Here is a 13,080-nt window from a genome sequence, read left to right on the forward strand (position 1 = left end):
CAGGGACGAACACAGCGACCAGACGCACCCATTAAATCCTCTCAACGTGGCCAAAAGACAGTCGAGTGGGTGGCAGAAGAGGCAGGCCAGAAGAATTGCAGCACAAAGGTCTCGGATAGGAAAGAAAACAGTGATTGTGAAAAGCAAGAAGCATTTCAGAAAGCAGGAACAGACAGTAGTTCTGCGTCTTTACCTTCTCCGTCAGGCTCAATGTGAACCGTCGAGGTTTTGAGGCTTTCTTGACTCCTGATGGTCGATGTGAATGACTGACTCGCTTCAAGGGCCGTGCAGGATTCCACCGAGGACGGCAGCAGGGCACAGAGAGGCTGAGGCGGGTTGTCCTCCACAGAACATGCACCACGGATGGATACGGTTCTGCTCGCTCCTCTCTTTGGTTTATTTAGCACGTCAAATCCAGCATCTGCACCTGCAAAGTAGACAACACACCAAAAAAAACAGTCATACTTCACTTTGATACAATATCCTGGAAATGATCACTCTTGGTCTTTAAATTCCTGTACAATGTTTAGTTTTCTGCATATACTAGAATAAATGCTATTGTTAGTTCTCTACTGTGTGCAATTTATGAAATAGACAGTTTGAGCAATAATACTCCATCAGTAAATATATCAGCAAAAAGTCTGTAATACCGCCGATATGTGGAATATTTTGTTGCACAACCTTTTTGAGGCAGTTACTGCAATCAGGCGATTCCTGTAACTGTCAATGAGACTTCCGCACCTCTCAGCAGGTATTTTGGTCCACTCCTGATGAGCAAACAGCTCCAGTTGTCTCAGGTTTGAAGGGTTCCTTCTCCAGACAGCGTGTTTCAGCTCCTTCCACAGATGTTCAATAAGATTTAGATCAGGACTCATAGAAAGCCACTTCAGAAGAGTCCAATGTTTTCCTCTTAGCCATTCTTGTGTGTTTTGGGTCATTATCCTGTTGCATGACCCATGACCTGCAACTGAGACCAAGCTTTCTGACACTGGGCAGCACATTTCTCTCTAGAGTACCTTGATAGTCATGAGATTTCATTGCACCCTGCACAGTTTCAAGACACCCTGTGCCAGATGCAGCAAGGCAGCCCCAGAACATAACAGAGCCTCCTCCATGTTTCACAGTAGGGACAGTGTTCTTTTCTTGATATGCTTCATTTTTATGTCTGTGAACATAGAGCTGATGTGCCTTTCCAAAAAATTCCAGTTTCGTCTCGTCAGTCCATAGGAGATTCTCCCAGAAGCTTTGTGGCTTGTCAACATGCAGTTTGGCAAATTCCAGTCTGGCTTTTCTGTCATTTGTTTTCAACAATAGTGTCCTCTTTGGTCATCTCCCATGAAGTCCACTATGGCTGAAACGACGAATGGTGCGATCTGACACTGATGTACCTTGAGCTTGAAGTTCACTTTAAATGTCTGTAGAGGTTGTTCTGGGCTCCTTTGTTACCATTCGTGTTATCTGCATCTTCAATTTGCCATCAATTTTCCTCCTGCGGCCACGTCCAGCGAGGTTGGCTACAGTCCCATGGCTCTTAAATTTCTGAATAATATGTGCAGCTGTAGTCACAGGAACATCAAGCTGCTTGGAGATGGTCTTACAGCCTTTACCATGCTTGTCTATAATTTTATTTCTAATTTCCTGAGACAACGCTCTCCTTGGCTTCCTCTGTTCCATGTTTAGTGTGGTACACACTGTTGAGGCAAACTTGGTTCTGTTGAGAACGCGTGGCTTTTGGCTGCTCAGACGTGCTCTTGTATTCCATCGTGGTCCAAAAATAACACCATTAGAGTCTATATTTCAAAAAATAATTGTCCAAACTCACAATTATGAACGGCTGTATCATCAACTTATTTACCTTCAGGAGTTCATCAAAATTAAAAAAAGAGCAAAGTCTTTCCCACAGTCCACCACGACACACCACAGTCAAAAACAATTTACCTTCTGTTTGCACCACACCTGTAGCAATCAGTATGGCCTTTAAATACACAGGTAACTAGCCACAGCACCACTTGCTGGTTACCAACTGAAATGGCTCCAAAACACACCATGCCACCAAACAGCACAGTGACTACTTATAAGTCGACTGACTGATTACGAGTTTGTAGACACCTGCGATGCTAATTAGAGGGCACACCTTGATTGAACATGTCCCTATGGTCACATTATGTTCAGTCTTTTCTAGGAGTACCATCATTTTTGTCCAGGTCTGTTTCATGAGTTTATTTTTTTAAAATAATTCTGTTGAACCACGGTTCAAAAGCAATATCTGATTTTCACTGGTTAATTTTTGTAGAATTTTTACTTATTTTTGTCAGATTCAAAGTATTTCTGTGACCATTATGGGTTTTTCATTCATTAACTGGGGGGTACCAACAATTTGTCCAAGTGTGTATATTTTGGTTTATTTTTAATTTCATACTACGTCTTTGGTGCTGGGCTGCATAGTGGTGTACTGGTTAGCACTTTAGCCTTGCAGCGAGAAGATCCCAGTTTGCGTTCCGGCCTTCCTGGGATCTTTCTGCATGGAGTTTGCATGTTCTCTCGGTGCATCCATGACTTTTCTCCGGGCACTCCGACTTCCTCTCACAGTCCATAAACATGCTGAGGTTAAATTATTATTCTAAATTGTCCATAGGTTTTGATGATTGTTTGTCTGTAAATGTAGCCCTGCGACAGACTGGCGACCTGTCCAGGGTCTGTCCAGTCTGAGGATTAAGCGGTGTATAGATAATGGATGGATGGATCTTTACTGCTCTACTGTAAATGTTCCCACTGTAGTCTCATCTCAACAATGAACGTACAACAAATATTAATGAAAACTGTCAAAAACAGAGAATTAGAATGAGCTTACCTTTTATTTTCTGTGGGAATACCTTCACAGAGATGTTGGCTGATGATAGTTCAGTGTCTTCAGTGGAGATCTGCTCTGAAAAACTGCTAACATCAGTCAAAGGTCCTGAAAGATGAGACACGCCGAGGGTTAAAGTTCGCCAATCAACAGAAGCACATTCTCTGATTTTTGTGCTTGTACCTGTTTGTGAATCATGGAGCTTTCTTTCATCCATCTTTTCATTCATATTCATAGAATTGAGTTTGTCATCCATTGTGGCATCCATTGAAATATGTCATCTGCTTCAGTCTCTTCAAAAATGAAAGATTTCCATATATTCAAGATTATCGAGAAAATGATGCAACTGAATTCTCTTAACAGAAAGGTATCTATATTAAATGCATTGTAAGAGTGATATTTACATTTGATCTTTCCAGATCTTAAACTGAAATAATTTACTTGTTAATGCTATAATAAAAATTGAAACCGCAACATTGTCTGGATAAAGCAGAGCCACAGACAGATCTGTAGCTGAGGTTTTCTGTGCTGTTAGTGATGAGTGGACATCTTGGAAATTGCAGAGAAGTTAATCTATTATTAATCTCCATTTTAGATACATTTATAATGTAGATGAAAGGCAGCACGCTGATATCCTGACAGCTATATGAGAAAGTGAGATGTTGATTTTGCAATTCATGATTAATGTCTTCAAGTGATGCTTACCTCATGTGACATGTAGAATTTCCTTTTTTATATGAAGTATTTGTCACTTTTATACTTTAATATTTAGAAGTACACAGTAATCATTCACGGGAGACACAAATAAATTAGAATCCGGAGTTTTTTTAAATTGAATAACTAATAAAAAATGACCTTAAGCAAACCTTGATTCAGTTATTTTGATGATTAATAGCCACAGATATAAAATCTTGAACATTATTTCTTAAGATACACCTTTTGTGGTTAATTAATTTGCATAAATACACAAAATTGATTAAATTTGCTCTCTTCTTTGTATGAATCTTGTATTAAATGTCTGGTACTTACTTTTCATGGCATATTTTGGATGTAGGCATCCAGCAGGTCGCCTGAATCAGACGCATCACTCAGAGAACTATCAGGTCTCAGGAGTGGAGATGGAACTGCATCACACAGCCTCTTTACAGCCTCTCTCTGTCTTTGTGTGTGTGTGTGTGTGTGTGTGTGTGTGTGTGTGTGTGTGTGTGTGTGTGTGTGTGTGTGTGTGTGTGTGTGTGTGTGTGTGTGTGTGTGTGTGTGTGTGTGTGTGTGTGTGTGTGTGTGTCTGTGTCTGTGTCTGTGTGTGTTATATAAAACATTTTTCTTATTTAGGTAGGTGTGTCCTTCACTATGTCTTGTAGGTAGTAGGAGGCAACAGTCATATCTAATATAAGAAAGCATTACCGTGATCATAAATAAAGCATTAATATCATACACAACATGGGTTTCGGTTCTATTTTCCATACTGTTCTGCAAGAGTCAATATTTGACATACTTTGCCCTCCAGAGTCTTATTTAAATTGTGCACCTGAATGGAATATTTTTGCAATTTGTAACAATTCCAACAGGTGGCAGTAATGTAATGCTGAGCATTAATCCGCCATCAACAAAGAAGAACATTGCCCAATCATGTTTTTACAAGCGAAGAGTTCAGCCGATTGTGAACGAAGTTATGTTCGTGTAAATGTTAGCATAGCGCTAGCTGTCGAGCTTAAGCTCCGCTGTTTGGTTTAATATTCATTTCCCTTCTGTTGTAACTTTATTAGTAAATCAACTAAAGACTGCACGATCTAACGCAATGGTAAGTAAGAGAAAAACTATTTTATATTGTGCGAAATATGTGATTTGAGGAAGTTAGCTACTTTAGTTGGGCCCAGTAGCTTATGCATCCGTTTATGTCCGATTAGAGCATGTTGTGACACAGCTGAGCTAAGTTAATGCGATGTCGTTTAGTGACATGAATGAACTGGTAATACGGAATAAAGTAAGTTTAGTTTTGAGCTCACAACTTTGCGCTCATTTGGTGCAACGAATTAAGCAAGGTCGCAAATTTTCCACTATGTAAATTTAGCTAATGCTAACTGCTATGCTAGTTAACTTGAGGAGGTTTGTGTGTAAACAAAGCAGCTGTTAATGTTCCATGGAGTTTGTGTTTTGCCCTGGCTGCTGACGAATTAACTAACCAACTCTCAATATCTAGTATCGGTAGCTACAGCACATCCTGTAATCTACCTGGATATCACAAGCCAAAGATGTACGCAATTTAACGTTGCCCAGCAGGCACAGAAACTCAATATTTAATATCATGATGTTAACGGTCGCAGTTATACAATATTTCTGTTTGAGCTCAGATTTACTATCAGACACACAGGACTGTTGCTCTGTCGTTAGCTTAGCTGCAGTTTAGGCTATAGAAAGCGTTTAAACTTGTGTCGTCTGGTTTATTCCTGCCATCTATGTAGTTTAGTCTAGATTCAAGTATTGTGTCCTGTAGAATTGACTTAGTCTTGCAGAAGCTAATTTAAACCTTCTGCAGACTTATTTTGAAGTTTTAGTTTAATACAGCGTTAAATAGAGCTCCGATCATTGACTTCCAAACTGTCCTATCATGTCTAGGTTGTTTTGAAGGCAATATTATAATATAATTAAGCTGCAACAACCAAACAATTATTTGTCAACTACTACATTAATAAAAAATTATTTTGAAAATCGATTCAAGTGTTTTTTTTTCAGGAAAAGAAAGTCAAAACTCTGACTTTTTAAAATTTGTGCTTCATTTGATTTGTTTACCTTTCTTTGACAGTGAACTAAACATCTTTTGGTTGTGAACAAAACAAGGCAGCATGTTTTTTGGGCTTTTGAAAACTCTGACATTTTTGATATCTTTTATAACTTAACCACAAATAGATTCTTAATAAAAATAGTCATTCATTGCACCGCTATTCCTCAATGCATTTTTGAACCTGGCAGAAACAGGGTTGGTAGTGTGACATGCAGTCAGTTTGTCGTAAGTGTTCAAAGCAAATGAACATATATTTTATCAAATCATTCTCCACTGCAATTTTACTGCATGTTTTTGTATGTTAGGCAGGATTATGTATACGTGACATCTTGTTCATCTCAAGTTCAAGAAAAAATTGAATTGAAACAGATTTTCAATTAAGAATTTAATGGTGATACAGCATCTCAGTTGATGTTGTCCTTTAATGAAAACATTCATACAGCTTTGATCGCAATAACACACGAGTGCAACAACCCAGACACGATGATTACAATAATTATATTTCCCGTGTCCCGGTGCATGCAGGTAAACCTTCAGACACAAATTTTTCCTTTGCTGATGTTCAGGTTCTCTTACAAACCTGCATTGTGCAGCTCAGATCCCCAGCTTAGCTGCAGTTCAGCCAAACCACTGCTTGTTTTGACACTGCTGTCAGGTCCAGTTGAGCACACAGTTTTAAACCGTGTCCTAATTTGCAGGTAATGTAGTCAGATGCAACCGAGTCTGTGCTTTAGTCCAGAAATACGTTGGCTGGAATAAAGAGAGGTCAGGAAATTGAATTTAGAGGCCAAAGTAGGAACATTCACCAGTTACAGAGCAAGAGACCATGAGTAAAAAGCAGAGCACATCTGCACAGTGGATTGTAAAGTGAGTCATCACTAATCACAGCAGCTACTTTAGAAACAAATGTGTTGGTTTAACATTACAAATACACATGGAGCCTTCTGCTCTCCTGAGAAGCATGTCATGGAGGCCAGCTGTCAGTTGTCTTTGGTGTTAGGTACAACTCCATCAGCTGTAATGCTGTTCGATATTACTTTTCAGGACAGTGAAATGTCAGACTTTGAGCCTGTACCAGGACCTGAGACCAGCAGCATGGAGGGGGAGAACGCACCACTTTACTGTATTTGTCGAAAACCAGATATCAACTGCTTCATGATGTAAGTTTCCATCACCAGTACTGTTGTTCAGTTACTGTATATGCATGCAATAATGCTCATGCATTTGGTTTTGCATTCTCTTCTCACACTGACAGTGGCTGTGACAATTGCAACGAGTGGTTCCATGGCCACTGCATTAACATCACTGAGAAGATGGCAAAGGCAATCCAGGAATGGTACTGCATGAGATGCAGAGGTGAATATAAAGTCTTCTTTTATCGCAGTAGTTCCTCCTTTGTTGTGCAAGTTGACAAGACTATGCTTGTTCATGTGTTTGGTCACCAGATGAGAACTCATCATTGGAAGTAAAGTACAGATCAAAGAAAAACCGCGAGAAGGAAGCTGAACCTGACAGATCTGAAAAACAGTACAGCAGCACCCCAAGCACGCCAGAATATAGGAGCGAAAGGCGGCGTGGATCTAAAGTAAGCTGCATTATTATGAACTATAAACAACTGGTATTGAAAGGTGAATGAAACAGTGATCAGTGGTTCTACAAACACACGTGGTTTAGTTTTTAATGAACAAGCTCTGTGATGTTTGGAGCAAAGATGCAACTATTTACTGTCCGTCATAAAGAGGTGATCCGTCAACAGGCTCATTTTTATTGAATTAGGGTTATGTCAGTAGCTACCCATTTATAGACATGAGATGAAGATGTAAGAATTAATCCTTGTGCAATTTATACATTGTTTATTTTCCTTCAGGTGAAGCGCTCTGTCCGTATGTGTGGAGAATGTGAGCCCTGCCGAAGGACTGAGGATTGTGCCCAGTGTGACTTCTGCAAGGACATGAAGAAGTTCGGAGGCCCCAACAAAATCAGACAGAAGTGCAGGTTCAGGCAGTGTGAAGTTCGAGCCAGAGTACGTCACTTTATGTCTGTCACATTTTTTCAATTCGATTATCACTTGTAATAAGAATGCAGCCGTGATATAGTGTCTTGCAATGCACCACTTTAGAGGCATGAAATGTTTTTAAATCAGAAAGCAAAAAGATCTTTTTTTAGTCCTTGAAACCGGTCGCATTTCTGTTCTAGTGTATTTTTGACGTCTCTCCATCAAAAACGATCCAACCTGTTGCGTTTTGTACAGAAAATGCTGCGTGTGAAGGAAGAGGAATTCTCTTTGCGAGAAAGACGGGAAAATTCCCACCACAGACGAAGACGGTACTCTGATGACTACGACAGCGAGGCAGAGCTCTACCAGCAGTACAGAGCGGCAGGACTTGACGACAACATGGTAGACTGACATAGTATCGGAGTATATAAATGTCTACATTTAGATCCAGTCAGAAGCGTCAACACCGGATAAGGATGTTATGTACTGTTGAGTAATTGGTTGCCTTCCTGTCATGCAGGCATGGGCGAGTGATGATGATGACGAGCTGCCTTTCAGTCCTGTCATGCGTAAGAAAGCTATAAAGGTGAAACACGTCAAGAGAAGAGAAAAGAAGTTTGACAAGAAGGTAGGACTTGATTCTTCATGGAAGTTGTCACTAATATTTGCACTGCTTCTAGAGGGTAAATGTTAGTAACACATATGGTAACGTACGTGTTTGTCTTAAAAAACAATTTAGAAGGAGTCACGACGCCACAAGCAGAAGCAGAAGCACAAAGACAGAACCAGACACAGTGAGAAAGGAGAAATGCGGGATATTGCAGGGCAGCGTCAGTGTTTGGGACCAAGCTGTGTGGAGGCAGCAAGAACCAACTCTAAATACTGCTCTGAGGACTGTGGCATGAAGCTAGCTGCCAAGTAAGTCGTCTCACTTTTTTTTCTTTTTGGCTCTACGCTAGAGCTTTTTTTTAACTTCATAAAAAAAACTTAAAGTTTTTAAATTTTCTTTACTTGCAGGGATGTGATTTTTCCGCGAATTTGCGGAATTCTGCTTTTTTTCAGGGATGGGAATTTACCGCGGATTTCTTTTCAAGTTTGAACACTTTATGGTCGCTGATACTCCTGCGCGATGGTAACGACGTTAACGATAGCTTGTTAACGGTGATTGTAAACGGCCCAGCGATTGGAAGTCGCTGTGTCGCCTCCGCCCCCCCCCCCCCCCCGGTCAACAACTTTCCGCTGAAATCAGAACTTGTTGATCCCATCCCTGTACTTGGTGTAAGGGGAATAATCAAAACTTGCTAACTTTAAAGATCTCCAGTTTATATTCAGTTTACAAGAACCATGGCCCCTTCTAGTGCTGGAGGATTTTAGTCCATTAATTGTTGATTTTATTTTATTTTATTTTATTTTTTTTGGACATTCAACTCTTTGTGCTTCTCGGTCAACAGCCGGATTTATGAGATCCTCCCTCAGCGTATCCAGCAATGGCAGCAGAGTCCCTGCATCGCTGAGGAACACGGGAAGAAGCAGCTGGAGCGCATCCGCCGCGATCAGCAGAACGCCCGGCTGCGCCTTACCGAGATGGAGCGACGGTTTCATGAACTGGAGGGCATCATCGCCAAGGCCAAGCAGCAGGCAGTTCAGCAGGACGAGGAGGTGAGCTGGAAGCAGCTCGCACACTTATGCACTCAGTTACGCTGCTACCTGTGTTAAAACTGAGTCAGGACCAGCTATGAAACTACAGTCTCAAGTGTTGATTGTCAAAGTGACAGAAGGGGAATATTGCTTTGGTTCTTGTTTGCAGGTGAATGAAGGAGACAGTGAGGATACGGACCTGCAGATTTTCTGTGTGTCTTGTAGTCATCCCATCAATCCGAAAGTGGCACTGAGACACATGGAGAGATGTTACGCAAAGGTGAATGTTTTTCTCTGATCTGTTGCTGCTAAGACTGAAGGTATACTGCCTACTAAACACACTGATGTCTCTAATGATTATCTTTACAGTATGAGAGTCAGACCTCCTTTGGCTCCATGTATCCTACAAGAATAGAAGGGTAAGAGAAACAACTTGCTCCTTGTCGCAGTTTTCTGTAGTTAGCTGCTTTATTGAAGGTTCGTTTTTTCCTGCAGTGCAACCAGACTCTTCTGTGATGTTTACAACCCCCAAAGCAAAACATATTGCAAGAGGCTTCAGGTTTTATGTCCAGAGCATTCTAGAGATCCCAAGGTCAGTAATCCTCCTTTTAGCCTTTCATAAATCTTCCAGTAGAAATTCCAAGGCTCCTGAAAAAAACTGCCTACTAGTTTTCGTGTGGTCATTTTTTCTTGTGTTTGGTCCCCAGATCCCAGTAGATGAGGTGTGCGGATGCCCTCTGGTGAAGAATGTGTTTGAGCTGACAGGAGAATACTGCAGAGTCTCCAAAAGGAAGTGCAACAAGCATTACAACTGGGAAAAGCTGAGGAGAGCCGAGGTGGACCTGGAGCGAGTCAGGGTGGTGAGTCACACTTCATGAGTTTGGAAGGTTTTCAGTGGAAAATGTCAAAGAAAATCTCACATCTAATGAGATTTGTATTTGTTGAGTCCGTTAAAAGGAGAGTTCTGTTGATTCTCTTTTCCTGAAATTCCATCTGCTTAAAACAAACACCCTCATGTACACCCATAATGAGTAATCATCTGACTTTCTTATGCCAAAACTAGCTGAATATGAACCTTTGTTCAAAACTAACCAGTTTCTTTTGTTTTTCTTTCTGCACAGTGGTACAAGTTGGACGAGCTCTTTGAACAGGAGCGTAACGTTCGGACTGCTATGACCAACAGAGCCGGTCTGCTCGCTCTGATGTTGCACCAAACTATTCAGCATGACCCCTTGACAACCGATCTCCGTAGCAACAAGGATAGGTAGTCGGTCCAGTCTGCTTCTGTTCTTGGATCTGTAGGTCACTGTACATATCACGAGATTTGTCTAAAGTGTGCTAACGATTTAAACTTTTGGAATGATAACGACCAATTATTCTTTTGTTTTAAAGCTTTTGGGGGGAATTTTCGCCTTTATTCCATAGTGACAGTGGAGAGAGACAGGAAATGGAGGGTAGGTGTGCCCAGACCTTTCAGCTATTGGATAAAATCTAACTTGATTAAACCTAATTTTCTAACTAGATAATTATTTTAAAATATGTGTATGATAATATATATTTTCCTGACTGTGCTGGATAAACTACTGCTGAATGAAAATAGCTGTTTTTGGTGTCATCAATCTGATTAAAAACACTTTAAACCTGCAAAAGATGAGTTGTGTAAGTATGATTGATGTGTAATTTATTCCACCATTTTTCTGCCTATTGAATATGACAATGATTTTCTCTAAAATGCAGGTAAACTCACACTTGGGCCTGTATTTATTTTTCTTTCCTTCAGTAGAGCAGTACAGGGAATTAAAACAATCACTGGTTGCTCCACTGGAGGAAAAATGGCTGCATGATAATTAGTGGATGTACAAGATGAATAAAATAAAGGCCAAGCAGGAGTGCATCAAAAATGAGCTGTGGATGTTGTGGCACCGTCTGTGCCCTCAAAATACTGACATGCTGTCAATATTCCACTTTACGGTCAGCTTTTTACAACCCCAAGAAACTTACATGGTACAAAAACAGAAAGCATGAACAAACGAGCAACAGAAGTACTCCTCAGTCATTACATTGTGTGTGTTGTAGCATCTTGTGTGTTTATTGGCTGTATAGTATTAAAAAAGGTGTTCATTTTAACATGCGCTGTTGCATTCAAAGATCCAATGTGGGATTTATTTGATTGCGCTAAAGTAAAAGCAGTGAGAATGTGAAGACATTTACCTCTTCCCTTGTTCAAGCCCCTATAGCAGAACGTGCAGCAGTGGCAGAAACTACACTTTATGATTAAAATTGCACTCGTTAATTTAGGGGCACCATCCAACTTTGATTAAAATGAAGTTGATCAGTCTCATTATGAAAGTCATAAACTGATTTCATTGACAGATTCTACGAATGTGCAAAACACATCACACCTTCAGCTTTGTATTTTGCACCCACAGCTGAAAATGTGAAAACTAAATTAAAACTACACAGGTTGAGTGCACTGTGTTGTGAATCCAGCCATCATAACACAAATGTCGAAATCATGCAGGTGTGTTCTGTCGTGTCATAATCCTGCAGATGTTTAGAATTGCTTCGGGAGGCAGAAGTCGAGCACCAGCAGTCATATGTATAGATTTTAGAAGGGACCCGCGGAAATACAGTCCCTTCAATATTTAACCTCCTAAGACCGGAGCTTTGGTTGGGCTTACATTTTAGATGTCTTCTAATTATTAAGGATAAGGATTAACCAATAAAAATAACTATCAGATAATATCGAATTATTACATTTTTTTTATATTTATATTGTTATTTTTATTCTGATATTATTATTATGAACAAGATGCTTTTTTTGGGGGGGGGGAATCTTATGAGGCTAAAACAACTGCATTTGCACCCCCATATAAAAACACTAAAGAAATGGATTTTCTTTTTCAAAAACTGCTATAACACATCGTAAAAGAAACAGCAGGGTTCTTCTTCAGCAGGTCAAACGTGTTCCAAATGAGCAGAAAGTTTTAAACATGAAAGCAAACAGCAGAAATCTTTCTGAAACACATATGAGCTATTTGAAACAGATTCAACTTTACTGGCCAAGTTTGAACACCCAAACAGAATTTGACTCCAGTGAATCTTCGCTCTCTGTATACAGTCATCAGGAAAAAATCTGAAAAAAGGACATACTTAAAAAAAAAAGGTAAAAGTTGAGGAGTAAAGAAATAAACTACAACAATAAAAATAAGAGTAACACAGACACTTGGGTTTATAAATTTATAAATGATCACTGACATGAAAAGGTGGCCCATACACGTTTTAAAGAGGTTGCTTATCCATACAAACAAATGACACAAAGGACAGCAGAGTAAATCATGTTTATATGTGTGTTGACTCAGCATGGATAATATTAAATGAGAAAAGCTGATGTCGTGGTTTCTCTTAGGTGTACCGAGGTTGAATAACACGTCCGGTGACACTGTTGCTTTTAATATGATTTTATTATAAAAAGACAGCATCTGAACAGGTCCCATGGTTTGCCTGGAAGGAGCCTGCCAATTGATTCCTCCTTGAACAAAGAAGTCAGGTCGCTTTTATACCTTCTGGTGAAGGATAGAATTACAACATCTGGTTCATGTTTGAAGACCCCTTACTCAAAAACAAGACCACCCTTGAATATAGAACCCCTCGGCTCTGCACTCCCAAAGGACCACATCCATCTTCTAGCTAGATATGGGTGCCCCAAAAACAACAGTTCACCTGGTTCCTGAGACTGAAAAACACATTCCAATGATATGGGTAAAATTAGTAACACATGTAGTTCAGGTTCCATCTATGGTCAGACGACACCCA

The 13,080-nt window shown here is 40.1% G+C and overlaps 1 protein-coding gene across 1 annotated transcript; it reads left to right on the forward strand.

Annotated features, from left to right (window-relative positions):
* The first annotated feature begins 4,474 nt into the window (after positions 1-4,474).
* Positions 4,475-10,913, forward strand: cxxc1b (CXXC finger protein 1b). Its single transcript, XM_022189208.2, has 14 exons — positions 4,475-4,649; positions 6,675-6,790; positions 6,886-6,986; positions 7,076-7,215; positions 7,498-7,653; positions 7,882-8,028; positions 8,147-8,254; positions 8,366-8,544; positions 9,078-9,285; positions 9,434-9,544; positions 9,634-9,683; positions 9,760-9,856; positions 9,972-10,124; positions 10,386-10,913. Exons 1-14 carry the CDS (start codon positions 4,647-4,649, stop codon positions 10,530-10,532), a joined length of 1,716 nt encoding a protein of 571 aa, XP_022044900.1. The 5' UTR covers positions 4,475-4,646; the 3' UTR covers positions 10,533-10,913.
* Positions 10,914-13,080: the final 2,167 nt, after the last annotated feature.

Source organism: Acanthochromis polyacanthus, chromosome 5 (assembly GCF_021347895.1).
Source record: "Acanthochromis polyacanthus isolate Apoly-LR-REF ecotype Palm Island chromosome 5, KAUST_Apoly_ChrSc, whole genome shotgun sequence".
In the NCBI taxonomy this organism is placed as follows: Eukaryota; Metazoa; Chordata; class Actinopteri; family Pomacentridae; genus Acanthochromis; species Acanthochromis polyacanthus.

Bases quoted from the DNA above. Each gene is read 5' to 3' on its own strand.
- cxxc1b (XM_022189208.2), top strand. The intron at 6,791-6,885 runs GTAAGTTTCCAT...TCACACTGACAG, and splicing joins GATATCAACTGCTTCATGAT to TGGCTGTGACAATTGCAACG. The intron at 7,216-7,497 runs GTAAGCTGCATT...ATTTTCCTTCAG, and splicing joins AAAGGCGGCGTGGATCTAAA to GTGAAGCGCTCTGTCCGTAT.